Source organism: Anastrepha obliqua, chromosome 4 (genome assembly GCF_027943255.1).
Source record: "Anastrepha obliqua isolate idAnaObli1 chromosome 4, idAnaObli1_1.0, whole genome shotgun sequence".
Classification (NCBI taxonomy): Eukaryota; Metazoa; Arthropoda; class Insecta; order Diptera; family Tephritidae; genus Anastrepha; species Anastrepha obliqua.
In genome coordinates this window covers 76,340,059-76,359,020 of record NC_072895.1, presented here as the reverse complement: position 1 = coordinate 76,359,020, position 18,962 = coordinate 76,340,059, and the positions used below count along the sequence as shown (strand labels likewise).

Genomic DNA, 18,962 nt, shown 5'->3' with positions numbered 1-18,962 from the left:
AACCGCTGCCTTAATCTGGATTTATTTTGTAAAAACTTCAAGCTAGTTTCTGCTGGGCACTAATGATCGCATTGATTTCTACACATAGTGTTGGCAATGCCAGTAAAAGCTCCGGAACACAAAACGATAGCAAATGAAGAGTGGCTGATACAATAGGAGAATAGAGGTTGAGAATTTGTTTTTAATTCGACTCTTATTTAAGTTTAACTAGATCAATAAAACCGTGGGGAAGTACATATAGTATATGTTTGAAAAGTACTGGCTGCTTTTCGCAAACTGTTTGTACCATTTTCTTTACTACACACCTGATATTTCACTTATCTATAATATACTTTTAATAATTAGTCTTGCCGTTGACAGTATAGGTATAGGCTAATTTACGATATGATTTTGGAGATCACCCCACAATTTAATTTTTTAATTTAGCATGAACTTTATTGCTTTATAGAAGACATTTCCATATATACTCGAATTTTCTTTCACGAATTTCCACATTCGCAAGTTTTACTTATTTTATAAATAGGTTGAAGGATATACTTAACTTTGAATTTATTGTTTCCTTGTATGTCATTCAAATTAAGATGTTGTTAGTATTTAATATTTTAAAGAATTTCGAAAGAAGAAAAAAAAACATAAGAACAATTTTAAATTTGTGGAACATTTTTTAATTTGGAAAGGCGCTTTCATTACTATTTTGTTACCTAGTGAATAAACTATTTTCAATTCGCTTTTCAACATTTTTAATTTATTGTGCATTTTAACACAGTGGATTTTATTTATAGCTCGTTGAAAACAGAATTAAAAGTAATTTACTATAACAGGTTAGGTATTTTATGAATATTTTTTGAATATAGTCTTAATTAATTTAATTTAAGGGTGTCAAGGAAAAAATATCACTCAAAAATAATACTTGTAGCTCAAAATACAGTTTAATATTTTGTAAAATAACTTTTCATTTCTTTCATAAATGTCTTTGCTGCGTCTAATAGATAATAATTTTTTTTTCGTTTTTTCCCCTACATACCACCATAATGTATAATAAAGTTGAGCGCCGCTTATTTACCTTAAATCATATGTATGTATGTATATACATCGAGCAACTCCACAATATAATTTGGGGATAGCGTTTTGATAATTTTCTATAAACAGTTAGAAGCCCCTATACTACAACTATTTTTATGCGAAGCTTCCTATTGACGGCAATGCACTATAAACGTCAGAGAGGAACCCGAAACCAAATATTTTTATTCTTTAATTACTTTTTACTGTATTTTACATAGAAAAGCCGTGAACTAATGCAGTTTCACTCTTTCATTCATACCTCCGGACATTTACGCTTATTGTCACAAAAACACTCGGCATCATTCTTTGCTTTATGTTGATTCGAGTATATCCGTTAGTTGTTAGCTTGAAATTCTAAACTAAGGCTTAATGTGATAAGTAAGTTTTTGTATAATATCAAAATATAAATCATGTAAAAATTGGAAATGCATGGTAGACTGAAGTCTATTGACTGAAGTCTACCAAAGCGCGTAATATAAGAATGCCTGTACCAAGCCTGTACATGCATGCATTTACTCCCTGCAAGGGAAAATACTAGTTGTGAACTATAATTCTACCAGTTCACTTTTCAGTTCAAGCAGTGCGTGTTCTATTTTTTCCGCTGTTGGCAAGTGGTATTTTTAACACAGCGATGTCCTACGAAATGTCAATTGTCCGGCCTCAGCAAATATCACTTCATAATACCAAAAACTAAAGTACAGTCCAATATGTTTTTAAATATCCATTCCATTTCTATGCTTTAAAATATTCTATTTCATATTAAGAGTGTACGGGGAATTTGTTTTTTCTTAAAATTAAATGAAACTTCTTTCAGGTACAGTAAAAGATTGGACATTAAAAAATTGGTTCAAACTTATACTGTAAGGATATCCTAAAAAAATTAAAACAAATTTTTAATAAAAGTAGTACGGAAATAAAATTTTTAATTGCATTTCTGGTTCATTATCTTTTAGACCCAGAAAGAAAATCCACTTAATAAAATAGATATTTACTTATTATGTAAGAGTTTATTGCCCCAAAAACCCGCATAGAAATTTTTATGTTCTGGGCTCTTTTTTCCGTGGGTCTAACTAATCTACATACAAATTGATCATTTTACTACCGATATTATTCTAGTCAATGCCGAACTAGTGTAATTTCTTCTACTAAGTACCAGTCTCTGAACTATTTACATACCAATTTAGGTTTTCCCTGCAGGGACCGTACAAGATAAAATTCAGTCAACGTTCCATACGAAGCCCATTAGTACAAACATATTTTTATGAGGCAAGCATACTAGAATCGAAAAAAGAACCAAATTTGTTTTTCAACATAGCAGTGCATTCCATCTTCAAGCCACATAATTAGTTTTAGACTGTGAACAAGGTTTTGAGCTCAACTACTGGATTTAAAAAACCAAAAGTTTTCAAAGAAGACTACAAAAAAATATATTCACTGATAGAGTAATCTACGAATAAACATCCATAACTACTACTTAAAAATCCTTTTTGAGCGAATACTTGGCTTCAGTTAGTAACCAATTATTGAAATTTTTTGACTTCGAAGCTTAGAAAAGTGTGATCAAAATTACGGATCTCTGCTAGAGATATTTAAACTTGAAACTAGAGATAAAAAACTTCTAGGTTGCAAAGATCTGCCAGACAGAGCTCGATATCCACATTGCTACTAAAGTACTTGAATTAGCAGCCAAGCCAACCACTCTTAACTCACATTTTTCATTGACAACTTGACAACCAATAAAACGGAAGTTAGACCCATGGTAGACGAACTTTGCGTTCAGATCAGAAGGATCCCAATGTACTAATAGCCTCAACACTAAGATATAAAAAGAAAAGAGCGGTTCCATGTACAGCTCAAACCTACTATTAATCAAAGTGTCACAAATACCTACTCTTCTCTATCTTTCACTTGAAAGGAGGCCTTCATCTTTCTCTGCTACCAACAGTAGGTGCTGCATCAAATACTTTCAATGTAGGAGCGTTAGTATGTATTGGTAGGACGCGGAGACGCAGAATCTTTATTCGCTGCACATTGTCGATGCCACTGTAAAGCTCATACTGCTCTTTGTTCCATTGTCTGCGATGTTCGTTATCGCTAAAGCGTAGTCCAAAAAACCTTCGTAGAAACTTTCTCTCGAGCACTTCAAGGTCCGGCTCATTGGATGTTGTCATTGTTCAAGATTCCGTACCATGCACTGAGATTGTCAGGATGATACGATTTATAAAGTGCGATTTTTGTTCGATGGGAGAGGACTTTACTACTCAATTTTAAGGCTGACGTTATTTTCAGTGTTAATGCTGGTTCCCGAATAAATGAAGATCCTTACTACTTTGTACATACTTAGTATTTCAACCTATTACCTGCAGATTGCAACTCAGGTTCCTTAATTCTCTGTTCATCTTTTTACTAAGGGATACTACAACTCAAAAGTTAGTTAAATGTTGAAGAATATACATTTTATGTCCTTAAGTGGTCTGCTTGCTTAGGTTATTATTTTGAGGTCCATCCAAGTACCAAAATCTTTAACCAAAAGCTGTTTTTACATATGTATCAAGTAAGGTGCTATTTGTTTATATTTTGTAAGATTACTGTATCGTCAATTTTTATCTTAATGTAAACATGTTATTTCACGAGAGAACGAGAAGTTCTCTCGGAGCTATAGCATTAAGCCAAAAAGTGTTTAAGACTATCTTCCAACTGTAACAAAATTATATTTAGTAAAGACTTACATACATATACAATATATATGCATACATATACTATACTATAACTCTAAATAATTATACATGCGTATTTGAATAATCAGGTTAAGAATTTTATGTGTTAAATTAGTTGAGTAGTATAAATGTTATAAAATGTTGATGCTTTATGACTGTTAAATGTTGACTGTAATCTATGTACAATAGAGAAATTTACAAAATTAAAAAAATTATGTATCATGTTTCTACAAAATTATTCTGTCTACATGCTATGTATATCAAAATATTTTACATAAAAAATTTCCACGGAAGCATTACTTAAAGAAAGCGAAATTTCGCCTAAATAGATATGAAACCCAACTTCCAAACTATATTATCTCTTCTTATTGCTCTGTTGGTTGGTTGATGTTATTTATTTGGATATGATTGTGCTATTTGGCGAAAGTAACTGCGTATCTAATTATATAGTCAAACTGAAAATGAATTTCGTAACCACTTTCAAGTTTCAAAAAATCTCCAAATGTCAAAATTTTTAATTCAGATTCTTCCTGCAATCTCAGGGATGATAAAAGGGTATCCGAAAAGATAAACTTATTGATATTTTTCTGCTTTGTTGGGCACGCAGGATGCTCTTATAGAAATATAGCTGACCGTTTAAACCTCTCCATATAGACGAAATGCCATTTGTTCCGCTCGTTACACAAAAGCTAAAGAATGGGCAACAGAATGACAAAGAGTTGGAATCTTCGCTCACTGCTGTCCCCTGTCAGCTGTTACCATGAAACTAATGAGAGCCCCATGTAAATGAAAAATTACTTCCCTTTCGTATCGTAGTATCGTAGATTCTATCGTAGGATTTTGGAAAATTCCGTAGAACCGTTTCAGCTGATTGCTCTCTCACCACACTGTGTTGCTAAACAGTACCTTTCGAAATCAATTACAAAATGAACTTAGAAAAATTTTAATTTTTTGTTAAAATAACTTAAAAACAATGTTGAATAATGTTAATTATAGATAATTGAACTGTTTGCATCTGTTTGTTTTGGTTTAGGTCTATTAAACAATGAAAAATTCTAACTGATAACGTCGATGTGTGAAAAAGTGTGTATGCAAAAATATAAATGGCAACATTTTGTAGATACATACAACTATATTACGGGATGAGTTTTGCTCAATTTTGTGTTCTCTGGGGACTGCGGTAAGGGACTACGATACGTCGGTCAGTGTTCTTTTCCGTAAAGAGAGAGATGCTATTAAAACTGGATGTAGCAGAGAGGGCGGAGTTATGATTGCAGTTCGCTGTGATCGTCACCAAGGCGAATTTATTACAGGTGACAGCAAACACATATAAGTAAAACCCTACATGTATTTGTTGTTGCGTTTGGTCCAAGCATCACGTCAAAATCAGCAAGCAAATGTAAACATACGAATGTAAACATACCAATACATACAAACAAAACATATCATTTTGACGTAAGCCATACCTACGGTGAAAAATTCAGCTGGGTAAATGCTGTCACCTTAATAAATCCACCTTGATCGTCACGCATCACTCATACAATTGGAAGAGACTGATACTATTATAGACCAGCTATGCGTGCGAATACGTGGTTCGCTTAGTTTTCTTTATACATATAATATTTGTGTTTCTTATATTCCACCCTTAAATAATGAGTGCTTGTATAAGTCGCATGTTAACAATGTGCTAGCCCTTCAGGATGTTATTGGGAATAACCAATTATGTGTCTTAGGGAATTTTAATTTAAGCAATCTTAATTGGTTATATTTAGATAATAACGTATATCTACCGCCGTCAAATGTCAACAGTCCTACGGAATCTTATTTTATTGAAAATTTACTGGGCATGCGTCTAACTCAGATTAATTTTTATAAGCGACAACATCAGTTTTGTTTTATCGCAGCCTGGTTCTTCAATATCGCCGATTAATCTTCACCATATTCCTTTAAAGCTAGACTTGGAATTTTTAGAATCTTTTTAAATCAGTCCTGATAGTGACTGATTTGATTCTGATTTCCAAATTCCAGATAATGCCTTACGTGACATTGATTGGGAAGTATCTTTAGGCAATATTGAAGTTGCAGAATGCTTTAAGATATTTAAAACTTTAGTGCTAGATCTATGTTCCAAACATGTTCCAATTTTTAAGCGTGTAAATTATAAGATTCGTTGGTACACGGAAGAACTTAACTCTGCTTTGATAACCCTATTGAAAGTTACTAAGAAGATAACCATACGTCTTTGAGACGTATCATTGCTTTTCTTAATAGGACGATATTTTTTTAACTATATTTTAGCTTTTTTTGTACTTACGTGGAATTTTTATATATTTATTTTCTTATTATTTAAAGGCATTTATTATTAAACATTATTTATACATACAACAAATTCAGTCTTCTTATAAAATAAAATAAAAAATTCTTAGTTTTCTCTGAAAGGAACTGTCGATTGCTTAAAAACTAAAATGAACAAATTTTTATTACTTTTCTTCCTTGTTTAAACATCAAAATAAAGATATATACATTTTTTTTTTTAAGTTTGCAATATCAAGTACAAATTTTACATAAATCATTTTTGTGCTCTCCGCATATGGATTTGTAGCATTTAGCGCATACCATTTTTGACATTCGTCTTATATTAGAGAGACAATATGAACAATATCTTCCTTTTTTTTGGTCCATATTCTTCTCTGTTTTCATTATTACTGTCTTCGAGTTCTTGCAGCAACGCATTTTTTATATTCCGCTTCAAAGCATTACTCAAACTGGGAGCCTCTAATCGCTTTTCCATCCAAGGTGACGTTAATGAATTAGACAAAATTTTCATATACTCTCTTCGAATTAGCGGCTTCTGATTTCTGGACTACAGGTTGTGGCAATATGTTACATAAGAATTTATGAAGGCTATGTTGAGCGGATAGGTTGAGAACGCTGGTTCGAAGCTCGGGGAAGCACCAAAATTAAGAAAAACATTTTTCTAATAGCGGTCGCCCCTCGGCAAGCAATGGCAAACCTCCGAGTGTATTTCATAAAAATATCTGCCGTTCGGAATCGGCTTGAAACTATAAGTCTCTTCATTTGTGGAACAACATTAAGACGCACGCCACAAAGAAGAGGAGGAGCTCGGCCAAACAAACAAAAAGGGTGTACGCCCCGACACACTAAACATATATCCAGCATGCAGCATGCATAAACACATAATATATTAACCTGCTACAATATCCAGAACGTAATTGTGCCAAGGTTACGCGGGACTCTCGGGCAAGTTGGAGCTCCTCGCCTGCGATTGGTGGTTGGACTCCGATAACGGCATTCGGGGGTCGGGAGCTTAAGAAGGTGGTGAGAGTCTCCCAATGAATGTCGTTTATGGTCTGTCTGTACACTGTCCGATCCAGTAGCTGTCTGTTGGTTTTGTCTGAGATCTCGTACGCGTAGTTGAGGAGATGCCTCCTGATGTGCCAGGGAGGTGGCTCAGGCTCAAGCAGGTGTCTGCATGGGTGAGGCCTGCGGTAACACCCTAGCATAAGCTGCTTACTGAGCAATTTGTTATGCTCCTTAATAGGCGGCATTAGGGCCTCATTATATAGATCTTGTATAGGTGACATCAGAAGACATCCTGTCGCGGTCCTTAATGCAGTGTTTTGGAAGGTCTGAAGCTTCGTCCACTGCAAATCACTGGTTCCAAGCGACCAGACAGGCGCAGTGCTACCGGCGAGCTACTTGAGAACCTTGTTGCGATTCTGTACTTTAGTTGCAATAGCGGTTGTATGCGCTGAGAAGGAGAGTAAGCTGTCAAAGGTGACTCCCAATATTTTGGGGTTGTTAACCGTCGGAATTTGTGTATCATCGACTTTCACCTTGAGTTGTAGCTTGACCTCCTTTGTCCAGATGGTGAAAAGGATCGCCGTGGATTTAGTGGGGGAGAGTTGTGAATTCCTCGCAGTGAAGAAGCGAGAAAGGCTGGCGAGATAGTCGTTTGCGTATGAGACCAGGAAGACTCCCTCTGGTGGCTGGGGGAGTTTCGAGGTATTGAAGTTGAAAAGATGTTTGGTCTCAAAATATCACCGACGAATGACGACCACTCAGGTAGTTCGCGGTCCACCTCTTCAGCCCTGGCGGGAGAGTCGACTGTAAAATGTCATCTAGTAGCGTGGCGTGGCTGACTGTGTCGAAAGCCTTTTTTAGATCCAACGCTACTAGGACAATCCTCTCGCAGGGGCGGTTTTGGTTGAGGTCGCGGTTTACCTGGGTGTTAATGACGGTGAGTGCCGTGGTGGTGCTATACACTCTTCGGAAGCCATGATGGTGTGATGCTGGGGTCAGGTGTCGACTCCTCCTTTTGTTTGGTTATGATATAAAATAATGTCTGGCTTTTCACTACTTTCATTGATTGTTCCTTTTTCATTACAGGATGAGAGCATGCACACCATTTTAGACGGCTTTGGTTTATATAACGAAATCGTCAAGGGTCCATCATAACAAAACATGCTAAATAGTTCCAGCCTCTCGCGAACGTGAATTTTTCATTATTTCCGGAATTTCACGTTTGTTTGACCTTATAGTCCCCACAAGAGTCAATTTGTATAGTTATTTAAGTAAGCTCTTTGCCAATGCAACTGACGTAAACCAATTGTCACAAGTAATATTGCGAGAAGTACCATGTATTGGTTTTGATAATTCTTTGACATAATATTCCGCCAAAGGGACACCATCGGTTTTATCAGTTGATTTGCCTAAATATAGAATGGCATTGAACATATATTTTGTAGCACTGTGGCAAATCATTACAATTTTTATTCCATATTTGCTCGGCTTATTGGGAATGTACATCTTAACATCGCCCACAGAAACCCACGAACTGCTCATCAATTGTAGTGTGCGATCCCAGTATGTAACAAGTTTTTCATTGTTGAACGAATATATCCCAAACTTTCCTGACAGGTACAAATCTATCATTTGGTCGAAGAGAAGGTCGCAATGCTTTGTCATCCATTCGCAGGCATCGAATCAAAAAATTAAACCTATCACGACTCATAGCCGCAGTGTACCGTGTTCCACAAAAGGTATTGTTAAATATTTCTTCGGTTGATAGATGGTTATCTTTTAACGCCGCTGCCGTTCGAGCAATATTTATCGAAGAAACTCTGCCAGCGTCTTTATCTTTCGATGTTGTTCAGCAGTACTTACTTTTGCTTCTAATAGTAGGCTGAGAGAACGTAAGTATACATGAAGATACAATTAGTAGATGCTGACGGTTGATTCTCAAATAAAGCTGTGTTTATATCAGGTTGTTGGATATCGATATCCTCATCTTCTATATCGGTATGAACATCATCCTCAAACACTATATTTTCAGTTTCACTATTATTATCCGATGAATCTGAATCTTCCGATAAACCTTGTAAAAGCGCAGCAATTTGTGTATCATCTAAACGTTCATTTCGGGCCATTGTTCTTCTTTTAACAAAAAAGAAGCTAAAACAATATCAAAACAAATTCATTTTCATGAAGTGTTAAAGTTTCACAAAAGCTAACCATACGTCTTTGAGACGCATGTAATAGCCAAAGCTCAAAGGGAAACAAACTTACCACGAAAAAACAACCACCACCGGCAATCTGCTGTAGTCATCTATGCTGCTGTAGACGACTGAGCGAAACGACTCGCGAGAGAGAGAGCAAAAAATTCAAAAAGCATACGCCTCTCAGACGTAGGTTACCAAAGCAGGGTTAAACATCATAAAAATTTGAGAGATAAGTTTTTTAAGAAGTTCAAGTTAACTAACGAATCCCGCTTTTATGATTTCTTCATCTTCCATAGGAATAAGTTTCGTACTTTAAAAAGTCTTTGTATAAAGAATACATTCACAAATTTGTGCTTAATATAAAAAGTAATCCGAAGAATTTTTGGCGATATATTAAATCGATTAAAAAGGCCTCTTCTATTCCTAATACTGTTTTTTATAGGGGCGTAACTGTCTGCTCTGTCAGTGACGCAGCGAATTTATTTGCCGCCATTCGCATTTGGCAGCCATTCGCAATAATTTCTTGGGGCAATTGTCTTCTTCAATTGACTTCGGTTCACTTGTTCTATCAGATGATAATGTCATTGTTAAAGGGATTGTTAAAGATTAAAAACTCTTCTCATTCGCATGTAGACAGGCTTTCTATAACTTTGTTTAAAAATTGACGCTCTTTGGTGCAACTTCTTAAACTAATTTTTAACAAATCCTTGGCTGAAGGAATATTTATCGATGGTTGAAAGCTGACTTCAGTCACTCCTATTTTCAAAAGCGGTAATGAAAAGATATTTCGAATTGCAAATTACAGACCAATTTCCAAATTATTTGCTGTATCTAAATTTGTTGAATGTGTTGTCAAAGACAAGTTATATTTTAGCGTTAAATGTCTAATTTTATCCTAGACAGCATGGTTTTGTAGTTGCAAGACCTACGTTATCTAACTTATCCGTTTTTTTCTGAAGATTGCCACACGGGCTTCCAGAATGATTTCCAAACTGACGCGATATACATGGATTTCTCTACAGCCTTTGATAAAACTTCCATATGATTTTAGTAACTAAATTGGCTTGTCTCGCTTTTAATTCAACTTTCCTTGATTGGATTCGATCCTATTTAATAAAGAGATGCAGTAATGTAGTTATTGATGGAGTTTCTTCGAAACAGTACATGTTGTTGTTGTTGTGGCAGCATAAACATTCCCCATACTTACATACGGGGAATACTGCTTGAATGACCGTCCTTGACCGGATATAAATCCGGGTCGTTTCGGTAACGTAGAACCGACTGCTGTGGAAACGTCGAAACAGTACATCGCCACCTCTGGTGTACCTCTGGTGTACCTCAGGGTAATATTTTAGGACCTTTGTTATTTGTTTTGTTTATTAATGATATTTGTTCGTGTTTTTCCTCCGCTAATTTTCTTCTTTGTATTTATATGCGTATGCTGAAATAAGAAATTCTAGAGATTCAGCCGTCCTACAAATCCCCCTTAATACCTCTTATCATATCAATTATACATATCTTGCTTCGACCGATTTGATAAACGATTTTGGGGTTTTCCTTGATACAAAGCTTAATTTTATCACGCAACTAAATTATACCGTTTCCAATTCACTTGCTATGTTCGCTTTTGTTAGAACTCACTCATCCCACTTCACTGACCCATATACTCTTAAGATATTGCGCTTGTTCGGTCTAAATTAGATTATGCTGCTTTTATTTGGAGACCTTATCATGCAGCCCATATAAATCGAATGGAGAGGGCTCAACAAATTTTTGTGCGTTTCACACTACATACACTCAATTTCTCAGACCCGAAATCATCATACGAATCCCGCTGTCGTTTGATAAGTCTCTTTCCATTAAGTGACAGAGGTACTTTTAAGGCTGTATCATTTATCTTTGATATTATTAATGGCAAAATTGACTACCCTGTCAAGAAGTTCCTTGCAGAAATTTTCGCCGTTGCAAGATTTTACGCGTTGGCTTTAGTAGAACATTAGGGGGCGTCCATAAATTACGTGAGGTGTTTTTTTTTTCAATTTTCTGTACCTCCCTCCCCCCCTGATGAGATGTCGTGAGATTTTATTCAACCCCCTCCCCCATCCCCCAATCTCACGTGAGATTTTTCAAAATTTGGGTTTCTTATGTAGACGCGTTAGATTGTTATTGTAAAAAGAAAAAACAATTGCTTCGTGCTTTTATTTACGACTAGTTAAGACTAGTAATCAATATTGCTGAGAGTTATAAGTGTAATAAAAATTTTACAATACGAGTAGAAGACTTAAATCGTAACTACTGCGATTAAAAAAAGAATATCTACTCTAATTCCTGCTCCTTCAACTTCGTTCTGATCTAGCCACTCTAAGCCGTTGACGCTTGCGCACAGTAACTCATTAGCTCGTCTTGCGACAATCCGTGAGGGTCGCACTTCGCGGTACATACGCGCTTGCTTAGCTGGTGCAATGTGAGCTGCTCGCCTATGCTCTGCAGCTCTTGTGATAGATGCGAAGTAAATACCGCATGTACTGCAGCATATTTTCTCTAAATCATCACGTATACTTGGGCAATAGAGATCATAAGGCGTGCTGATAAAGGCATTCAGCGGTTGAATCGGTAGGCGTATTAGAAATGGAGCAAATGACTTTCCGTCATGTTCTTTAAAGTCCGGAATTATCAAACGTCAATCAACCTGAGTGATAGGGTATGGAGGAGGCAGAAAACGGCCGTGAAGAATCATATGCAGATCACTCCGGCGTGGGCTGCAGCAGTTCTGATCTTCGCATTTCACAACCTAAAAAAAAATTAAAAACAATTTCCCTTTGTAACTCTTAATAAAAATTTGTTGACATTCGCGTTCGTTAAAAAACTAAAAAAAAACAAAAAATAGGCACGCATAAAATTTTGATATGAATCAACTGCAATGTACCTGGAGTAAATATTGGCTCTCTCTAAACAAAGAAGGTTGGAGACTGTCCGTGTGTCGCTGCCATTCAGCTCGTACGCTCTTGTTCATCGAGTCGCGCGTTCGGCTGATAGTGGCGCGAAAACAAACGACGGGCTACACTGTACCGTAAATTCAGATTAAATTGAGCTATTTGGTATAAAACAAATATGGTGGTTTGACAGTAGTAATGTACATATAACGTCGAAGTATGAATGAAATTATTTTCTTTCGAACGAATTAGTGAATGATCTTAATCATACTACGATTACGCTTAAGATTAAATCTTAAACATGCACAATCTGGATAATGGACCAAAATAGTATACTTTTTTTTTTTTGTTTCAATCAGAAAAAAAATTGCGTGATATTTGCCGAGACCGCCCCCTCTCTCCAACGTAAGATTAGATGAGATTTGACTCGACCCCCTCCCCCCCCTTAAACATCTCACGTAATTTATGGACGCCCCCTTATATATGTAGTGCCAGTGCGCCTCTAATTTTCTTATAGTTAAATTTAAGGCTGTCATTTGCTCAAAAATACTTACACATCCAAATATTAATGCAACTAACGATATTTTCTAGCATAACAACTTCAGCAGCTATAATATTGTGCTTGATTTGTTGTACGAGTATAATTGAATAATAATAATTTTTCATAAAATCCATATAAGAATAGACCCACTGAACCGGAAAGAAATAACATTCATTTGTCTAAAATAAAAACTCGTTTTCACTGTTTCATGGTGAAGCGACTCACCTTTATTTAACACGCATAGGAGCGAATCAATCTTTTCCTAAGTTTCTCGAGGTTTTGTGATTTGCTTTCGAGCACTTTTTTATTATTATATCGTTGGCCTTGATAACCAAACTCCACGTTGCTTCCAGTTATTCCTGCTGCTAAGCATTCCCGTTGGTCTAGCATTTTTGTGTGCAGCAGCAATTCAGCTGGAGTTGTTGATGTTGTGGGTGACTTTCTTGTTGCTATTTACACACGACTCATACTTCCATACCGAAATGACCGTTATATTTGTCCACGAATGTCGCTCGAGCAGAAATACATAAAATGCATAAAACATATACTCTAAGTCTGGTCGTCGAAGTTGGAAGAATCTATTATTGTTTGACACTATTCGACCAACAGCTACTATTTTTGTTTTTTAACGCTATTCAGATCAAAACCCAAATATGGCTGTGGAAATCATCGTATGTTTTAATAGAAAAAATGTATTTGTAAACTTAATTGAAACCATACACTAATCAATAAGTATATTTAAATTTCCTCGAAGTTTTGTCTGTTTAACAGTAACATGCTTATTAACCCTTTCGCGATATTGTTGCCATATGGCAACAGTAAACTTTAAAAGGCCGTCAACACTCTCTTGTAAAAAATATCAACTTTTTTGTTACATATTTTCCAAAATTGAAGTTTAGTGGTTAAACAAAAATAAAATAAATAATAACCGCCCATTATATATCGGTAATACAACATTTTTAAAGAAAGCCTTCTGGCATATAGCACTTCACTCTGAAATTTGTATTTTGCATTTTCAGATTTTTGAGGCATTTTGGGCAAATGTTTCAACAATTTTTGAATAAAGTATATAGAAAAATGTTCAATCTGTCATTTGGCATGTAAATATTTTTTCGCTCGCAGCTTTAAAAGCTATGCTAATTTTTAAAACTAAGCTTGTTGCCATATGGCAACAAATTTCTCGTAAGGTGTTAACTTGCATTAGATTGCAGAAGAAGTTTATTTGCGATTGAAACGAATACAAAACATTTGTTGCCATATGGCAACATTAAGGGAGGGGTCTAGGGTTTGACTTTCAAAAAATCGATTTTTTGGAAATAGCTTTTTCTTATAGTAAATCATCTCAAAAATATTGTCCCAAAATTTCAGCTCAATCGGAGCAAAACTTTTGGAGTTATAGACGTTTTTGTCCCCACTCCTCTGCGACAGCTGCGAGCGTTGGAGCGGAGCGTTACGCGTTTTTCTCGAAACCACTTTTTCAAAGTCCGTGACTATTAGAACTTCAACAATATTTAACCGATCCTTTTCAAATTTGGTATACAACTTCTATATATAAAATACCTCCCCCCCACTGAGAGATTTTTCACTTTTTTGTTTTACATTAAGGGCGGTTTCCACTTATGCAGCGAAAAAATCAGTGAAAATCGCACTTTTTGCTTCAAAAACGCGCTGGCAACGTAAAAATGAAAAAAAAAAATCGGAGCCCGTGGGGGGGAGGTTTTGGTGATAATTCAACCAAATAATTCTGTCTTTTTTATTTCAGGTGATTCTACAACTAGATACGATAGTCACCGCAAATCACCTTTTGGAAAAGGCGTTTTCGGAAAAGTTACCTCACCGGCTTATTTTCCGATATTTTCTTACAAAAATTTAGTACAATATTGTTGAAATGATGCTTTATATTGTACAAAAAGTTTAAATACATTTTCACTATTCATATCTCTAAAGCAAAGTCTCAAAAATTCATTAAAAAAAAATGCTCAAACCCTAGACCCCTCCCTTAAAAAAAAGCACTTAACAAAAAAATTTGGATTTTTTGGATGGCGCAATAAAAAGATGTAGCGAAAGGGTTAACCTATGAAACGTGCACCTAGTTGGCATTGTATATATTATGTGTATTTATGCTATGTTTCGCTGTGAAGAAAGCAGTGTTTACAGTGGCAGTCCAAATAATATTGTTTTTTTTTTTTAATATAAAGGGTTTTCCAATAAGAGGTGTTATTCCCGTAAAAGATCAATGGTTTCGTTGCTTGTGTGACACGTAGCGCCGTCTTATTGAAAAGAAACGTTGTCCAGATCAATACCATCCAATTCCGGCCATAAAAAATCGTTAATCATCTCTCGATAGCGCAATCCATTCACCGTAACTGTTGCTCCAGCTTCATTTTCGAAAAAGTAAAATCCAATAACTCCGCCGGCCCATAAACCGCACCAAACAGTCACACGTTGAGGATAGAGAGGCTTTTCAACAATAACTCTTAGATTTTCTGAGCCCTAGATCCGAAAATTTTGTTTGTTGATGAAGCCGCCGAGGTGGAAATACGCCTCATCACTCAAGATGATTTTTCGATGGAATTCCGGGTTATTTTCATGCATTTCAACGACCCAATCAGCAAAGACACAACGTTTTTGATGATCGGCCGGCTTGAGTTCTTGTGTTAACTGGACTTTATAAGCCTTAATACCCAAATCTTTATGCAAAATACGGTGTAATGACGTTTGGGGAATGCCTACTTCCAAAGAACGACGAGGAATCGACAAACCGGGGGTTTCTTCAACACTTTCGGCTACAGCATCAATATTTTCGGCTGTTCTTGAGCGACGTGCACGGGTTTTATCTAACTTGTCCCAATAGCTCGAATTTTTCACCAATTTCTGTATTGCGGTCCGACAAGGTGCTTCACGATGACCCAAACATGTTCAAATTTTACGAACCGTCTCTGCCAAATATTCAACATTTTTATAGTGAATTTTAATAATTTCAATGTATTGTTTAAGCGTGTATCTTTCCATTTTTATTAATGGCGTAGTTTCTACTTGTCAAATATCAAAAAATTTAAAAAAAATAAATAAATAATTGGCGCGTACACTTCTGTTAGGTGTTTGGCCGAGCTCCTCCTCCTATATGTGGTGTGCGGCTTGATGTTGTTCCACAAATGGAGGGACCTACAGTTTAAGCCGACTCCAAACGGCAGATATTTTTATGAGGAGCTTTTTCATGGCAGAAATACACTCGGAGGTTTGCCATTGCCTGCCGAGGGGCGACCGCTATTAGAAAAATGTTTTTTTTTTATTAATTTTGCTTTCACCGAGCAGAAAAATATCAAAAAATTACAGCTTCAAAAAACGCATCTACCGAAATAGCGGGCTATTCAAAATAACACCTGTTATTGGAAAACCCTTTAGTTCCTACTACCAAGAAACTATATAACTCAAAGTTTCAAATTTTGTAGAAAATTATCAAAAATTCAGAAAATGTTCATCAAAATTTCAAACTTTAGTAAGAATTTAAAAAAAATCGGGGATGTAGTTTTGCAACCCCTTCAATTTTATTATAACCTTGTGAAGGTAAAGTGGCGAAAAATTGTTTCTTGGTTTTTTTTTGGCAGTGTTGCTCATTCTCTAATATTAAAAAACGACCACTATTATTTTGACCAACGCTGTATATACATACAGACAACAGCTTTCAAATGTTGTATTTAACAATCAGTAAATTTTCGAAGACTTGTTTTGTTGTACACGTTTGAATTTGTTGTCGACTTTGAGTAGAAAATGAAATTGGTTGACTTTTCCTATTGCACTTGTTCGCCGATGGCAAGTTTCCCTTTGAGAATATTCCTTATGGTCTCCTCTTTCTGAAATAGTTTCTTCTGCATTTTATCGATTTCCTGTAAGTGGCGAGCATGTAGTCCCCGCACTTGTGACTCCTTATGCTTCACGATGGTCTCAAGACGTTTTAGGGCGTCCCAAGTACTTTGTATATTTTCTTGCCCTTCTTCCATTTTTTGTGCCCATTGCAGGGCAATTCGAAGTCGAGCTTTTAACCGGTCCCGTGAGCGCTTTATTTTTTCCGCTGTTCGTTGGAAATGCGCAGTGCGAAGTTGGAGCTCTTCTGCTGTTTGGCGCTGTAGTTCCAGTTCCTTCACTAACGTTTTACTTTCCATTTTCAATTCAGCAAGTTTGTTATTATCTTCCACATGGCGCATCCGAAACTCTTCTATAGTGCTTTCTAGTGTTTGCTTTTCGCTACTGTGCTGCTCTTTCAACTGTTCTAAAAGGGTTTTACATTCTTGCAAAGCGTGCGCCATGCTGTCAGGTGGCTGTTGTGCGATACTTTTCAATGAAGCCAGTTCATTCTTGCAGCGCGTATATGCCGATTGTAAATGTTCCATGTCAAGAACAAGGGACTGCATTTTTTGTTCATAGCAATGCATCACTTCCACTAGTTTTTCTTTAGCTAAGTCAGATTTTTTTGTTTGTGCATCGACTTTCGCACGGCAAACATCGACTTGCGCTTGCATTCGGGTACGTTCTTCACGCCAAGAACCAACCTCTCGACGTTGGCTTTCATTTTGTTGCAACAAGCGATTGTTTTCTTCTAGAACGCGTTTTAGTTCGCCAGTGAAGTGTTCAAATTCCTGTCCATATTGTTGTATTAACTGTTCTTTGTCACGAATCATTTCGTCATATGACTGTAGCAATGGCGAAAGTGTGTGCGTACGTAACGCACCCTCCTCCCAGGTTGAAAGGGAAGATGTCTGCGTAGGCATATCACCCGCACCTGTATCACTTGTTATGTTTTTTGCATTAGCATCCTTAGATAAACGCAAACGATCCTGATAACTTTCAATTTGTACATTAAGGCGATAAACGAGAGTCTGCATCATGTCTACATCCGAAGCAAATGCCTGCTTTTCATTTGAGCAGTTGGCGAGTTGTTGAATCAGCTCTTGACAACGACCACAATTCGCAACTTCATCTTGCAGTATATCTATGCGCTCTTCTAGGGTATGTATATGCGCGCGAAGCTCTTTGTTTTGTACGTCGAACTGTTCATTGAATTTATGCAAGGTGGCTAGACGTTGCAGTATTGTTTCCAGTTGTTTTTCTTTTGATTGAAGCTAGGCAGAGAATAAAGCCAAACATGTTTACACAATTTTTAAACAAATATATTAAAAATAAAAAAGGAGTTACCAATTCGTTGAAATAAGTATTAACACGGTTATTTTGTTTAATATTGGTATTATGTCCGTCCGAGCGATGTTCTGCCGACCGGGAACGACGGTTAAAATTGCCCGAAATGGTGTGAAGTTGTTTCTCTGTATGTCGTTTTTTGTGAGGTTTACAATTCAAATCCTGCGGATGTTTTGACTGCATTTGTTGCTGACAATCAGACAGATCTAGGTCTGTGATGATTACATGTTTTTCCCCACTTTCTGCCGACGCCATCTTGACAAAAAAGTTCGTTCTGAAATGAATTATTTTCATTCAGTCACATTAGCCTTTCCTAAACAACCCAAAATCCTTAATAGTAAACAAATCAACAAATAACCCGTTACCATGGTGACTGTTAACTATGAGCCAAATGCTTGATTTCAGGGTAGCTCTATAGCATTAGCACACATACATATTTACTTATACTACATACCTAAATAAAAAGGTGTCACAGCGCTTGCTAGCGCTGCGTTATCTTTCTGTTTATTTAACAATTCTATTGTTATTTAAGCTTTTAAAAAATAAAAAAAAATAAAAATAAAAAAGTGTCTTAACGATTTAGGATTTTAAAATGTATGCTCAAAAGCATCTCTACAAAAAAATAGGATGGCATGAAAAATGGAAACTTCCTACCGTAACGAATGCTTTTGTTTCTTCTATAAAATCATGCATTTTTATGAAGGTCCGCGCTAAACAATGGCATACATGGTATATATACATAAAAATATATAGTATGTATGTATGTGCCTAAGCGTGTGTTGATGACATCACTTAAGAGTATGCACATATGTATATGACCCAGATTTGTGTGCGACCAAGGACTGTAACTCCAGCAGCATTCTCAAATATATACATATATATATGGTATATACATATATAATTGGCGCGTGCACCCTTTTTGGTTGTTTGACCGAGCGCCTCCTCCTATTTGTGGCATGCGTCTTGATGTTGTTCCACAAATGGAGGGACCTAC

The 18,962-nt window shown here is 36.2% G+C and overlaps 1 protein-coding gene across 1 annotated transcript; it reads right to left on the bottom strand.

Moving 5' to 3' along the window:
* Window positions 1-16,419: 16,419 nt before the first annotated feature.
* LOC129246192 (protein Cep89 homolog) lies at window positions 16,420-18,305 on the bottom strand. Its single transcript, XM_054884784.1, has 2 exons — window positions 17,969-18,305; window positions 16,420-17,895 (listed from the first exon to the last, which is right to left on the bottom strand). The coding sequence occupies exons 1-2, from the start codon at window positions 18,260-18,262 to the stop codon at window positions 16,567-16,569; spliced, it is 1,623 nt and encodes a 540-aa protein (XP_054740759.1). The 5' UTR covers window positions 18,263-18,305; the 3' UTR covers window positions 16,420-16,566.
* Between the last annotated feature and the right edge of the window lie 657 nt (window positions 18,306-18,962).